Genomic DNA, 15558 nt, shown 5'->3' on the forward strand with positions numbered 1-15558 from the left:
CTTCACTGCCTAAACCCATTTAACGCATTTGTTCTTCAGTTGCAGAAGCCAGGCATCTGTGTGCTAGGAAAGAGTCCTACAATGCATTCGTTGCTGTCTGGTTCAAATAATGCATGCATTTCAGTGTAATTGCTAACTACTAATTTATATAGCGTTTTCTGGAACTAAGGAAGAATGATAGAAATATCACCCAACAATTAAGTTAATAAAAGTGATCTTTGTGTGAAAAGAATTACTTTTAAACCATCTTTATGGTGTAAAAGCGATGAAGCCTTGACTACTATCCTGGTAACCAATATTTCATCTGCAGCACTGGAGTCCAGGGGGTGACAAGATGGAGGTGGATAAGCTTGAAAGCTCACTGAATGTCCGAGAAGTGAGGTTGTAAGGCCTGCAGCACTGGAAACATGAAACAATGGTCTGATGAAGCAGAGGTTACTCTGTGAAAGCACTTACCTTCTGTTTTAATAAAGTTTAAAGCCGTGTTTGGGAGGAGGTTTTGTTACTGTTTTGGATTAAGTGTGTTGTTGTGCCTGGGTACACTGCTGACATACCGAATTTATTTTGGCCAGTGTTGCAAGGCGGGGGCAGCCTGCTGAGCCCCAGAAAACAGGAGGTATGTGACGAAATGCATATGCCTGTCCTCCCTGAAGAGACGGCTATAATGAGCCTGCATGCAGTCAGAAACCTACCTTTTTTCACATTTTCTTCCTGTCCTTCCACCTTCTCCTATCTGAATGTGGGCAACTGACATTGCACTGACTACTGACATCTTCTGTGGGTCATCTTTGTATGGGGTGTGCTTTCCCACTTCCCCAGAGAGAGGCAGCATCCTAGGTTGGGTACCCCTACATCTGCCATTCTTACTGGTGTGCTTAGACTAAATTCTAACCCAGGTCACTAGTGTTCCCATTTAGCTGATGTTTCATCATCCTGTTATGTAAGGAAAATGCGTGGGTAAAACTGATACCGAAATGGCGAGCCCTTTAACTTGTGTTTTCCTATGCTTATTGTTTACTAGGAGCATGCTTGCAGTTTGGAACAATACGTTACACAAGAGTTTGCAAAACTGCACCACTTTCTCAATGGCAAGGAACGAAAACTAATCCAACAGCTTAAGACTGAGGAAGCAAAAATTCGGAAAGCGATAGAAGAAAGTCTTGAATGCATTAAAAACAGTTTTGTGTCTACTCAAGAGACTATGAGTGACGATAATTTAGTGCTCATAAAACAGGAGCCTGTTGATTTTCTTACAGTAAGTTTGAATTTTGCTTTTTCTTTTGGATCTCTAGTTCAGGAAGATAGTCTGATCTGGTTACAAGTGACATAAAGGTAATTTACCAGCAGTCTAAAGTATGTAAAGTCAGTCATTCACTTTCTCAATGTTTTTGCTTGTTGAATGTGTCAAAAACTTTACTGGATAAACCAAATTGTGTCTGACTTGTATACATAAATTTTGGCAGGTGATTTAATTATTGCGAGTCATTTTGGTTCCACAGAGGTACTTATTTTGTTTTCTTTCTTGTTGCAGATGTATATTTGTTAAGATTTTATGATGTAAAACAGAGTGCCAGTTAGTCATAGTGTACCTTATTAAAATATATACATTTGAATTGAGATTTGAAGTGAAGAAAGCCTTTCAAAACCTGCTTTTAACAGTTGCTCTAATGGCAGAGGAGGCCAAGTCACTGTGTTCAAATTGAAGCCTCCCTTGGAGGGTGTGGGTTCAAATCCCACATAATGACAAATGAGTTTCCAGTGGTAAAACAAATGCCAATTCTGGAGAGCTAAACCAGTACTACAACATCAGCAGTACCAGATGGGGTGAGAGATGCCTACACCAATGTATCCCCCATGTCTGGAATTGGATTCCCTTACCTGTCAAGCAGAGTATTTCTGTAGCAACCTTTCAAACCTGTCTGCAAGATTGGATGGGTGACAACATTGTCATTGTTAATAAGTTGAAAACATTTACTAAATGGGAGACATTGTCAGTCCCCCATCAGTACTGAGTGGTGGTGCTGAGATTCTGCATTGTCTTTTTTTGAAGGTTAGTAAGAACCTCTAAAGGGAACAGAAAGTTACTCTACATGAAGCTGTACTGCTTTACCGAATGTTTGTTATATCTACTTGGGTGCTTGAACAGTAACTTTGGGAAATGTGCTTCTCTACGGTTACATTGTATAACACAGTACATTTCTGAAATGAGATTCTTCAGTAAGAAGCCCATTTCAAGTGTCTTTATTTTGATATTCCAGTTTAGATAAACTAGCCATTTAGTTTCAAGGCAGCAATCAGACATGGATTCACTTTGGGAAGAAAAGAAAAAAAAAAAAGCAAAAATAATTACAGTATCGTACTAACCAAATCTGAGTTTACAGTGCAACACAGTAGAGGAATTCAATGCCTTAGATGTGAACTGAATAAAACAGATAAGCACATGATACTATTTTTGAAGTTCTCCTTTATCTCTATGTTCCATGTCTGTTGGTGTCATACTGTAAGAAACGTCTTTTATTTCAGGAATTGTCATGAGAGCACATTCTGGTTCTTACAGATTAGGTAGAAGACATCTACATGATCTGTAAGGCACTGTCTGCTCCAGTTATATTTGAAAGTTTATGTCTGGAGTACAGGTCTCAGGATCTAATCTAGAATGGAGACTGTAAATAAACTGCTGTTATCCATACCGGATGTACAAAAAATGTATATAAAAATATGGAAGGGACCTCCATGTACTAAAGCAAGTTAAAGATCTTAATTTGTACATGACAAACAAGCTGTGGAGAGTGTGAGTGAAGTACCAGGCACATTATGGTATCTGTAATGGAACAGATTAAAGCAAAACTCTCAATTGTCCAGATTTTCACCTCATATTTTTGGTTTGATCTTTATAAAACTAATGTTTTTCTGGATATTTATGGCAAATCAGTGAGGACTGAATTCATAAATAATGACAAGTGACAAGCAGAGTACCTCAGGGTTCAGTCCTGGGACCGCTCTTGTTTGGCATCTACTTCTCTAAAGTACAGGCCAACACTAAGGGACTCTGGCTAACAAAGTTTGCAGATGACTGCAAACTGGGAGTCATTATTGAATCCCCAAATGATGTGGATATTCTACAAAAGGGCCTTACAGAAACAGATGTTTGGTGCCAGAGCCATGGGCTCAAGCTCAATGCCAAGAAATGTATAGTTATCCCCTTTGGGAAAAAACATGTACCCATGAACTGCCACATAAGTGGCAGTACACTAAACACCGAAAATGTGATAAGGGACTTAGGACATAGATGGTCAGTGGTCTCACCTTCAATAACCACATAGCCACAACAGTCAGGAAATCCTTCTATGTGGCACACCTCATCACTAAGGGCTTTTCATCCAGAAAAAAGGAGGTCATTGTCCCACTGTACTCATCCCTCATTAGACCCATTATAGAGTACAACGCCCCATTTGAAATGAAACTCACAAGACATCTGCAACAACTGGAAAGGCCACAGAAATACCTCACTAAAAGAATCACAGGCCTAAAGCAGATGCCCTATGCTGACCGTCTTAAAAAAAATCCAGCTATACTCTGTCGTATATCACCTACTCAGAGGCGATCTCTGCTTAACATACAAGGCCATGTCAAACCCAGTGCTGTTGGACATGCTAAACTTAAAGAAATCCCAATCCCTCACAGCTACACGCTCCAGAGATCTAAACCTGGTCATCACAATGAACAAAACATGCTGGAGGGATAGGTTCCTGACCCAGAGACTCCCCATACTCTGGAATAGACTGCCCATACATGTCAAGCTGAGTGCTTTGGTCCTCTTCAAAAGGAACTTGATGAGTGGATGGGAGATATGGAATTCACGCCGGGTATCACGTCATTCACCCTGTTAGACAGGGGACCAGGGAAGTGAATATTCTGGGAAGAAATAGCCAGGGAATTGTTATGGCTAGGCTTGTACAGGCCGTAAGTCCGATAGCCTAATACTAACCTATGACGGGCATTTGAGTATTAGACTTCATATCCTTCAGAAAATGCATGGTAACACAAGACCTTTTATTATAGCAACTTTTTAAGTTTATAAGCGCAAAAAATGTGTCCTTATTTTTGTCTTTTTTTTTCCATTATTTTGGCTTTGTCCAGGTTTTTTGTACAAATAGGATGAGAACTATGGATTAAAGTAGAAAAAAAACATCAACAGACTAGGTAAAGTCCACAAACCAATGTAAAAAAAGATCCCAAAATGAAGAGACGTGCTTTCAAAGCCTGAACGCAATTTATTTTGTATTAACAAGGAAACAGCGTTTTCGCCACTCACACTAGGTGGCTTCTTCAGAGGTAAAAAAGAGCGCGAACAAAGCGCTCTTTAAATACAACAACTAATTAATGCAAATTGCTAATTAAAAGCCACAACCTCTTATTTTTATACAAGAGTAAAAACAACATATTTCAAGTGAATATGCAAACACCATTTTGAATGTGGCAATAAATCACTTCAAAGCAGCCACTTTATACTCTGCATGTATACAATATGTAAAGACATAAATGAAAACATATGAAGATACCTGTACGTAAATAAAAAATACAAAATACACAAAACCTACACATAATTAAAGTATAGGTATCAACATGTTTGGGAAATAACTTGCAAACAAAAATTACACAAAAAACAGCCCTACTAAAATACAACATCCTAAAAAGGGCATTTAAGAATTTATAAAAATTACAAAACCTACACGCAAGTAGAATATAGGTGTCATCCTATTTAAAAAAATACTTACAAGTAGTAAGTTCCGCAATAGACAACCCAACAAGTGTACACCGTGCTAAAAAAGCATTTGGCAAGTTATAAAATGGCATACATGGTAAAAATGGTAAGATATAGAATGGGAAGCTAAAGCTTATCTCATATACGATTTCAATTTAAGATAAGGGGCAATGTTACAACTTTCATTCAATCCAGGCGGATTAAATGCATCCAATTTGAGTTGCCATAGAAGCTCCCGAGTTTCTAACATAATAGCAGTAGGGCCGCCCCTAGGAGGTGGTGGGAGATGGTCAATTCCCATAAAAGCAAAAGCATGCCCTGGAGAGGAACAAATATGTTTGGCCAATGCATTATCGCTCTTCTTATTTTTAACAGCATATAAGTGCTGATAAATCCTGTCCTTAAATCTTCTATCCGTCTTACCGACGTAGAATGCTGGACAGCAAGTACAAAATGCAATATAAATGATGGATTTAGTATCACACTTTATTTGATGACCAACCATATATTTCCTACCTGCTATACAAAATGTACTACCAGTTTTTATGTGTGTGCAAAACTTACAAGCACCATAAGAAAAAGAGCCCTTAGATCTAACACAATACTCAACAGGAAGACTGCTTTGCAACAAGTCCTTAATGTTCCTACCTCTCCTAAACACCACAGACGGTTTTTCACCCAATTTGTTGCTAATCAAAGCATTACTTGTCACGAAAAACCAATTTTTATACAAGATGTTTGTATGTCGTACGAATTCATACTGAAAGTCGAGATGAAACTACAAGGAAATTCATTCAAAGGAGCAGGTACTAACAACATAGAAAGGTCAAGTATGTTAGTATTTACAACAGGAGTCAAATTATGTTCAGTATCAATGGGCATAGGAAAAAGAAGCGGTTTATAAAACCCGCAAGTTCTTTTATTTTTCACTTCATCCATAATATCATCTACTAGACGCTGTGGATATCCCCGGTTGGTGAAGAGGTCTCTCAATAGTTGGCACTCAAGTGTAAAGTCTGCTAGTTCACTACACATCCTCACCGCCCTCACTAGTTGTCTCTTTACTATGGCCTTTTTATGCTTGAATGGATGCAAACTAGTAAAGTGTAGAAGAGAGTTAACATAGTATCTTTTCTAAAAATAGTAGATTTTAAATGGCCCTGTGCACCTGCCCTAGATAACTTTACATCTAGATAGTTCATACCTTCAACATCAAAGTGGTAGGTAAATCTAAGGAAAGATGTTGTAGAATTCAAATAGTTGACAAAAGAATGTGCTAGAGCGGAGTCGCCCCTAAAAAGGATAAGGATATCATCAAGAAAGCGGGTGTAGTAAACCAATCTACTGTTCCACTCAGAGTTGTTAAGAACAAAATTTCTTTCCCAGTATGTCATAAAAAGGTTGGCCACAACGGCTCCACATGGTGAGCCCATGGCCACACCTTTTTTCTGGATATAAATGTCCCTTTCAAACATAAAAAAATTTGAGGACAAGATGATATCTAGAAGTTCAGTGATATTATTAATTACACTTTTAGGGGCCCCAAGCTCGTTCAGAAGCAGGTCGATCCACTCAAGAGCTTCCTGATGCGGAATGGATGTGTATAAATCAACCACATCTATGGTCAAAAAATTAGTGTCTGCATCTAATACTATCTTATTCAAGTTAGATAAGAAAGACCATGAGTCTTTGCAGATACTCGGTATACATTCCACATATTTAGTCAGCAGTGAATCCACGTATTTCGAACAAGGGTAGGTGGTAGATGATCTACCATCTATTAAAGCTCTCATTGGAGGGTCCCCAAGATTCTTATGGATCTTGGGGATCCCAAACATAACCAGGGTCTTAGCATATAAAATGTCAATATATTTGAAAGTATCCTCGTCTATTCTACCACTGATGAATAAGTCCCTAAAGTAGCCCCTGGTCCTATTTGCACAGATGTTCATTTCATTAATGGATGAAATTTCATAAGAGTCAGAATCCAATACCCTATGCATTCTCTCAATATAATCAGTTTGTTCAAAGATGACCAGGCCCCCACCTTTATCAGGTTTAATAATCCTGACACCTGCAGAACGTAATTCAGAAAGGGCCTCTAATTGTTCTTTCGAAATGTTAAACTGATTAAGAGTAGAATTAGGGCACTTCATCATAAATCTGATGTCTAACTCGCATGCGCTCTCAAACATTTTTAGAGCAACATGTAAAGGCGGGTTGAATACACTCGGGAGCTTCAATTTAGGGACCAGTGGTTGTGTAGAAATATTGAATAATAGCTTTAAATTCAATTTTCTAACATAACATTTAAGATCGAGTAAGACCCTAGCTACATCACATTTCCTAGAAGGGACAAAGGTATTACCCAAAGCTAGCAACTCCACAAGTTCTGGTTCCAAAATAAGGGTTGAAAAATTATAAATAGTGAAGTCACCTTTTTTATTTAAGACAATCCTAGGAGAAGCATCCATAACTAGACAAGTGTTAGTGTCTAATTGTTCCACTTCCTGTTCCCCCTCCATTGCCTTTTGTTGTTCCTGTTTCCTAAAAAATCATTGTCACTATTTGAATCATTATTAGGAACATTGTTGTAGCCAGAGACAGGTATATCAGTGTGGCCCCCACTCATATCCTGCCTGTTTCTATTCCTATTACTCCTACGGAGGGGTTGTTCACTTCTTGGCCTAGTATCCTGTCCAATTGTATTACCAGATTCGACCATAGTATTAACCTCCATTAAGTCTGAGGAATCTTCCCTACAAGCGGTGTTACCATGGCTACGTAAATTAGGAAATGCCATATCCCTAGAATAAGCAAGTCTATCTCTATGCAATTTCTTGGACTTATTGGATTTTAACTTGACCATGTACGTATCTATACTAGAAAAAATACGGGCATGGTCATATTTAAATTGCAGAAAAGCACTATTAATTTTAACTTCCTCATCCAGTAAACAGACTTCTTTCGTAAGGTCATCAATACACAGTGAATAATGTTTTACAAGCAATTCCAACAATTGAAGACCTTGTGTCTGAAATAAAAGCTTCAAGTCTGTCAAAAAAACATTACTGTTTAACAGGCTAGAGGGAACAAAATTATTCCTAAGACCTTTAGGAATAATACCCTCGTTTAAACACTGTTTGAAGTATGCAACTTCCAGTTGCATTTTTCTAAGTTTAAAGATCTTAGTGTCAAGTGATTTTAGTTTGTCTGTTAAGCAAGCAGCAAAATTGTCAATAGAACCATGGTCCTGCACCGACGGAGCATCATTTATGGGCTTTGTAAACAAGAAAAAGTCACCTGTATTAGCAATCCATTCGGATATTGTTGCTACGCCAATAAGTGCTTCAGTACGGCCATTAGCCTCTGCTCGTAGGACATTCTGCTGGTTGTTGACTGCATCCGCAGAAGTATTTGTAGAAGGAATAACCGCCCTAAGCGGTTGCGCTGCTGATATAGAGCCCTGTGTATTGGAACAGTGCCCGCTTACAGTATTACTATTGTTGACGGTATCCCCTCTACCGCAATGCCGTAGTGGGAAAGAACTCTCATAAAGAGAGAAACGTTCGTTCAGTGCATCAATCTTCTGCGTCAGCGTAAGCAGCAAGTTAGGCATCCCAGTGACATCGGAATTCGATGTCTCAAAAATAGCAGGACTAGCAGGGCTCTCCATGAATGGGAATCCACAAAAAAACACCAACAGACTAGGTAAAGTCCACAAACCAATGTAAAAAAAGATCCCAAAATGAAGAGACGTGCTTTCAAAGCCTGAACGCAATTTCTTTTGTATTAACAAGGAAACAGCGTTTTCGCCACTCACACTAGGTGGCTTCTTCAGAGGTAAAAAAGAGCGCGAACAAAGCGCTCTTTAAATACAACAACTAATTAATGCAAATTGCTAATTAAAAGCCACAACCTCTTATTTTTATACAAGAGTAAAAACAACATATTTCAAGTGAATATGCAAACACCATTTTGAATGTGGCAATAAATCACTTCAAAGCAGCCACTTTATACTCTGCATGTATACAATATGTAAAGACATAAATGAAAACATATGAAGATACCTGTACGTAAATAAAAAATACAAAATACACAAAACCTACACATAATTAAAGTATAGGTATCAACATGTTTGGGAAATAACTTGCAAACAAAAATTACACAAAAACCAGCCCTACTAAAATCAATCATTTATATTGCATTTTGTACTTGCTGTCCAGCATTCTACGTCGGTAAGACGGATAGAAGATTTAAGGACAGGATTTATCAGCACTTATATGCTGTTAAAAATAAGAAGAGCGATAATGCATTGGCCAAACATATTTGTTCCTCTCCAGGGCATGCTTTTGCTTTTATGGGAATTGACCATCTCCCACCACCTCCTAGGGGCGGCCCTACTGCTATTATGTTAGAAACTCGGGAGCTTCTATGGCAACTCAAATTGGATGCATTTAATCCGCCTGGATTGAATGAAAGTTGTAACATTGCCCCTTATCTTAAATTGAAATCGTATATGAGATAAGGTTTAGCTTCCCATTCTATATCTTACCATTTTACCATGTATGCCATTTTATAACTTGCCAAATGCTTTTTTAGTACGGTGTACACTTGTTGGGTTGTCTATTGCGGAACTTACTACTTGTAAGTATTTTTTTAAATAGGATGACACCTATATTCTACTTGCGTGTAGGTTTTGTAATTTTTATAAATTCTTAAATGCCCTTTTTAGGATGTTGTGTTTTAGTAGGGCTGGTTTTTGTGTAATTTTTGTTTGCAAGTTATTTCCCAAACATGTTGATACCTATACTTTAATTATGTGTAGGTTTTGTGTATTTTGTATTTTTTATTTACGTACAGGTATCTTCATATGTTTTCATTTATGTCTTTACATATTGTATACATGCAGAGTATAAAGTGGCTGCTTTGAAGTGATTTATTGCCACATTCAAAATGGTGTTTGCATATTCACTTGAAATATGTTGTTTTTACTCTTGTATAAAAATAAGAGGTTGTGGCTTTTAATTAGCAATTTGCATTAATTAGTTGTATTTAAAGAGCGCTTTGTTCGCGCTCTTTTTTACCTCTGAAGAAGCCACCTAGTGTGAGTGGCGAAAACGCTGTTTCCTTGTTAATACAAAATAAATTGCGTTCAGGCTTTGAAAGCACGTCTCTTCATTTTGGGATCTTTTTTTACATTGGTTTGTGGACTTTACCTAGTCTGTTGGTGTTTTTTTGTGGATTCCCATTCATGGAGAGCCCTGCTAGTCCTGCTATTTTTGAGACATCGAATTCCGATGTCACTGGGATGCCTAACTTGCTGCTTACGCTGACGCAGAAGATTGATGCACTGAACGAACGTTTCTCTCTTTATGAGAGTTCTTTCCCACTACGGCATTGCGGTAGAGGGGATACCGTCAACAATAGTAATACTGTAAGCGGGCACTGTTCCAATACACAGGGCTCTATATCAGCAGCGCAACCGCTTAGGGCGGTTATTCCTTCTACAAATACTTTTACGGATGCAGTCAACAACCAGCAGAATGTCCTACGAGCAGAGGCTAATGGCCGTACTGAAGCACTTATTGGCGTAGCAACAATATCTGAATGGATTGCTAATACAGGTGACTTTTTCTTGTTTACAAAGCCCACAAATGATGCTCCGTCGGTGCAGGACCATGGTTCTATTGACAATTTTGCTGCTTGCTTAACAGACAAACTAAAATCACTTGACACTAAGATCTTTAAACTTAGAAAAATGCAACTGGAAGTTGCATACTTCAAACAGTGTTTAAACGAGGGTATTATTCCTAAAGGTCTTAGGAATAATTTTGTTCCCTCTAGCCGGTTAAACAGTAATGTTTTTTTGACAGACTTGAAGCTTTTATTTCAGACACAAGGTCTTCAATTGTTGGAATTGCTTGTAAAACATTATTCACTGTGTATTGATGACCTTACGAAAGAAGTCTGTTTACTGGATGAGGAAGTTAAAATTAATAGTGCTTTTCTGCAATTTAAATATGACCATGCCCGTATTTTTTCTAGTATAGATACGTACATGGTCAAGTTAAAATCCAATAAGTCCAAGAAATTGCATAGAGATAGACTTGCTTATTCTAGGGATATGGCATTTCCTAATTTACGTAGCCATGGTAACACCGCTTGTAGGGAAGATTCCTCAGACTTAATGGAGGTTAATACTATGGTCGAATCTGGTAATACAAGTGGACAGGATACTAGGCCAAGAAGTGAACAACCTCTCCGTAGGAGTAATAGGAATAGAAACAGGCAGGATATGAGTGGGGGCCACACTGATATACCTGTCTCTGGCTACAACAATGTTCCTAATAATGATTCAAATAGTGACAATGATTTTTTAGGAAACAGGAACAACAAAAGGCAACGGAGGGGGAACAGGAAGTGGAACAATTAGATACTAACACTTGTCTAGTTATGGATGCTTCTCCTAGGATTGTCTTAAATAAAAAAGGTGACTTCACTATTTATAATTTTTCAACCCTTATTTTGGAACCAGAACTTGTGGAGTTGCTAGCTTTGGGTAATACCTTTGTCCCTTCTAGGAAATGTGATGTAGCTAGGGTCTTACTCGATCTTAAATGTTATGTTAGAAAATTGAATTTAAAGCTATTATTCAATATTTCTACACAACCACTGGTCCCTAAATTGAAGCTCCCGAGTGTATTCAACCCGCCTTTACATGTTGCTCTAAAAATGTTTGAGAGTGCATGTGAGTTAGACATCAGATTTTTAATGAAGTGCCCTAATTCTTCTCCTAATCAGTTTAATATTTCGAGAGAACAATTAGAGGCCCTTTCCGAATTACGTTCAGCAGGTGTCAGGATTATTAAACCTGATAAAGGTGGGTCCTTGTTATCTTTGAACAAACTGATTACATTGAAAGAATGCATAGGGTATTGGACTCTGATTCTTATGAAACTTCATCCATTAATGAAATGAACATCTGTGCAAATAGGACCAGGGGCTACTTTAGGGACTTATTCATCAGTGGTAGGATAGACGAGGATACTTTCAAATATATTGACATTTTATATGCTAAGACCCCGGTTATGTTTGGGATCCCCAAGATCCATAAGAATCTTGGGGACCCTCCAATGAGAGCTTTAATAGATGGTAGATCATCTACCACCTACCCTTGTTCAAAATACGTGGATTCACTGCTGACTAAATATGTGGAATGTATACCGAGTATCTGCAAAGACTCATGGTCTTTCTTATCTAACTTGAATAAGATAGTATTAGATGCAGACACTAATTTTTTGACCATAGATGTGGTTGATTTATACACATCCATTCCGCATCAGGAAGCTCTTGAGTGGATCGACCTGCTTCTGAACGAGCTTGGGGCCCCTAAAAGTGTAATTAATAATATCACTGAACTTCTAGATATCATCTTGTCCTCAAATTTTTTTATGTTTGAAAGGGATATTTATATCCAGAAAAAAGGTGTGGCCATGGGCTCACCATGTGGAGCCGTTGTGGCCAACCTTTTTATGACATACTGGGAAAGAAATTTTGTTCTTAACAACTCTGAGTGGAACAGTAGATTGGTTTACTACACCCGCTTTCTTGATGATATCTTTATCCTTTTTAGGGGCGACTCCGCTCTAGCACATTCTTTTGTCAACTATTTGAATTCTACAACATCTTTCCTTAGATTTACCTACCACTTTGATGTTGAAGGTATGAACTATCTAGATGTAAAGTTATCTAGGGCAGGTGCACAGGGCCATTTAAAATCTACTATTTTTAGAAAAGATACGTATATTAACTCTCTTCTACACTTTACTAGTTTGCATCCATTCAAGCATAAAAAGGCCATAGTAAAGGGACAACTAGTGAGGGCGGAGAGGATGTGTAGTGAACTAGCAGACTTTACACTTGAGTGCCAACTATTGAGAGACCTCTTCACCAACCGGGGATATCCACAGCGTCTAGTAGATGATATTATGGATGAAGTGAAAAATAAAAGAACTTGCGGGTTTTATAAACCGCTTCTTTTTCCTATGCCCATTGATACTGAACATAATTTGACTCCTGTTGTAAATACTAACATACTTGACCTTTCTATGTTGTTAGTACCTGCTCCTTTGAATGAATTTCCTTGTAGTTTCATCTCGACTTTCAGTATGAATTCGTACGACATACAAAACATCTTGTATAAAAATTGGTTTTTCGTGACAAGTAATGCTTTGATTAGCAACAAATTGGGTGAAAAACCGTCTGTGGTGTTTAGGAGAGGTAGGAACATTAAGGACTTGTTGCAAAGCAGTCTTCCTGTTGAGTATTGTGTTAGATCTAAGGGCTCTTTTTCTTATGGTGCTTGTAAGTTTTGCACACACATAAAAACTGGTAGTACATTTTGTATAGCAGGTAGGAAATATATGGTTGGTCATCAAATAAAGTGTGATACTAAATCCATCATTTATATTGCATTTTGTACTTGCTGTCCAGCATTCTACGTCGGTAAGACGGATAGAAGATTTAAGGACAGGATTTATCAGCACTTATATGCTGTTAAAAATAAGAAGAGCGATAATGCATTGGCCAAACATATTTGTTCCTCTCCAGGGCATGCTTTTGCTTTTATGGGAATTGACCATCTCCCACCACCTCCTAGGGGCGGCCCTACTGCTATTATGTTAGAAACTCGGGAGCTTCTATGGCAACTCAAATTGGATGCATTTAATCCGCCTGGATTGAATGAAAGTTGTAACATTGCCCCTTATCTTAAATTGAAATCGTATATGAGATAAGGTTTAGCTTCCCATTCTATATCTTACCATTTTTACCATGTATGCCATTTTATAACTTGCCAAATGCTTTTTTAGTACGGTGTACACTTGTTGGGTTGTCTATTGCGGAACTTACTACTTGTAAGTATTTTTTTAAATAGGATGACACCTATATTCTACTTGCGTGTAGGTTTTGTAATTTTTATAAATTCTTAAATGCCCTTTTTAGGATGTTGTATTTTAGTAGGGCTGGTTTTTGTGTAATTTTTGTTTGCAAGTTATTTCCCAAACATGTTGATACCTATACTTTAATTATGTGTAGGTTTTGTGTATTTTGTATTTTTTATTTACGTACAGGTATCTTCATATGTTTTCATTTATGTCTTTACATATTGTATACATGCAGAGTATAAAGTGTCTGCTTTGAAGTGATTTATTGCCACATTCAAAATGGTGTTTGCATATTCACTTGAAATATGTTGTTTATACTCTTGTATAAAAATAAGAGGTTGTGGCTTTTAATTAGCAATTTGCATTAATTAGTTGTTGTATTTAAAGAGCGCTTTGTTCGCGCTCTTTTTTACCTCTGAAGAAGCCACCTAGTGTGAGTGGCGAAAACGCCGTTTCCTTGTTAATACAAAATAAATTGCGTTCAGGCTTTGAAAGCACGTCTCTTCATTTTGAGAAAAAAAAACATGGTAGGATTAATGATTATGGTATGTTTGATGCAGAACTGCAGCTTGGTTATCCAACTTCATGTGTGGTTCCCCATTCTGGCACACTCTCATCTCGAAGTTGAGGACCTACAAAAAGGTCTGGAGGCAGGACTGAATGCAAGAAGAAGCACTTAGACTACCCTTTTGAGTCTCACACCCAAAGCATTTATTATCACCAGGTGGATGGTTCTGCTGTCCAACCTGATGACTCAAGTTCAGGAAGACATTGAAGTCATGAGATTGAAAATGAAATGACCCCAGAAAACTTCCTTTGAACAAAGACATATCCTTGCTGTCATCCTCTGGTGCCCGGACAGTACTCTTTGGTGGTCCACCTGGCTGAAGAAATGACTCGGCTGGTCTCTTAAAATTCATATAAGAACCCCAACAAGTTACACCCTGTCCTGAGCAGGCATTAGGCAGTCTTTCTTCCAGTAAAGAGTTACTTGGAAAGACAGACTATGGAAGTGTTTGTCTTCATCCTTCTGCATCTTTCTGAGAGCAGTAAACTGTATGGTACACATGATGAGGGTCCATAGGGAGTTATGAATGGAAGGATGTTAGACTGTGAACTGAAGCCCAATTAGCAGTACCAAACAGATATCAACCCTTAGTTTGGTGGCTAACTAGATCATACACTTAGCCCACCAAATGTCAAATGCTGCAGACAGGGTGGCAGGCACAGGACTTTGCGATACCTTGCTCTACTTGATTTTGCTAAAACCAGAGTTCAATTTCATGAATGTCATGTCTGATGGAACCTTGCTGTTTAGACCAACAATAAAAGCCACACTAGAGGAGCAGGAGAGTGAAGACGATACATTCCCTTAGGCTGAGGTGAAACTCCAGGCTCCTCAGCATCCATTTTGTTTGGAATCAGCAGAACCTGCAGCAGAATTGTTTCTGTTATTCCCAACAGAATAGCTTTAGATGTTTGGTTAAGTTCTTCAGAGGACACATCAACACCCAGATTGTTTGAGCTTTTAAAAGGAGTTTTTCATCCTTATTAACAAGGATGGAATGGTTCTTCTGTGAAGGACAGCAGTCTACTCTCTGAAGCCGTGCCCGATAGGGGAACAGATGAGTCATACCTTTCAACTTCTTAGAGCAAGAAATCTGGACAAAACCATAAATAATAGGGGTACAAAAGCCCCAAAATAGGAACAATTTTTAAATATTGGTCTTATAAACTTAGAAAGTAAGTAGAGTAACAGATTTTGTAATAGCATGAATTTTCTAAAGGGCATGAAGTCTGAAACTCAAACATCTGTCATTATTTTCTGACTTTAATCTTCAATAG

General features: G+C 38.1%; 1 protein-coding gene across 2 annotated transcripts in view; it reads left to right on the forward strand.

Annotated features, from left to right (window-relative positions):
* Positions 1-15558, forward strand: part of LOC122813956 (zinc finger protein 107-like) — a 382792-nt gene that overhangs the window by 17668 nt on the left and 349566 nt on the right. For both annotated transcript variants that reach the window (XM_044086502.1, XM_044086501.1), the window contains exon 3: positions 1022-1255. In XM_044086502.1, coding sequence (XP_043942437.1) covers positions 1022-1255 — 234 coding nt within the window. The remainder of the gene's footprint in view (positions 1-1021; positions 1256-15558) is intronic.

Source organism: Protopterus annectens, chromosome 10.part0 (genome assembly GCF_019279795.1).
Source record: "Protopterus annectens isolate FY-2018-M chromosome 10.part0, PAN1.0, whole genome shotgun sequence".
NCBI lineage: Eukaryota > Metazoa > Chordata > Ceratodontiformes > Protopteridae > Protopterus > Protopterus annectens.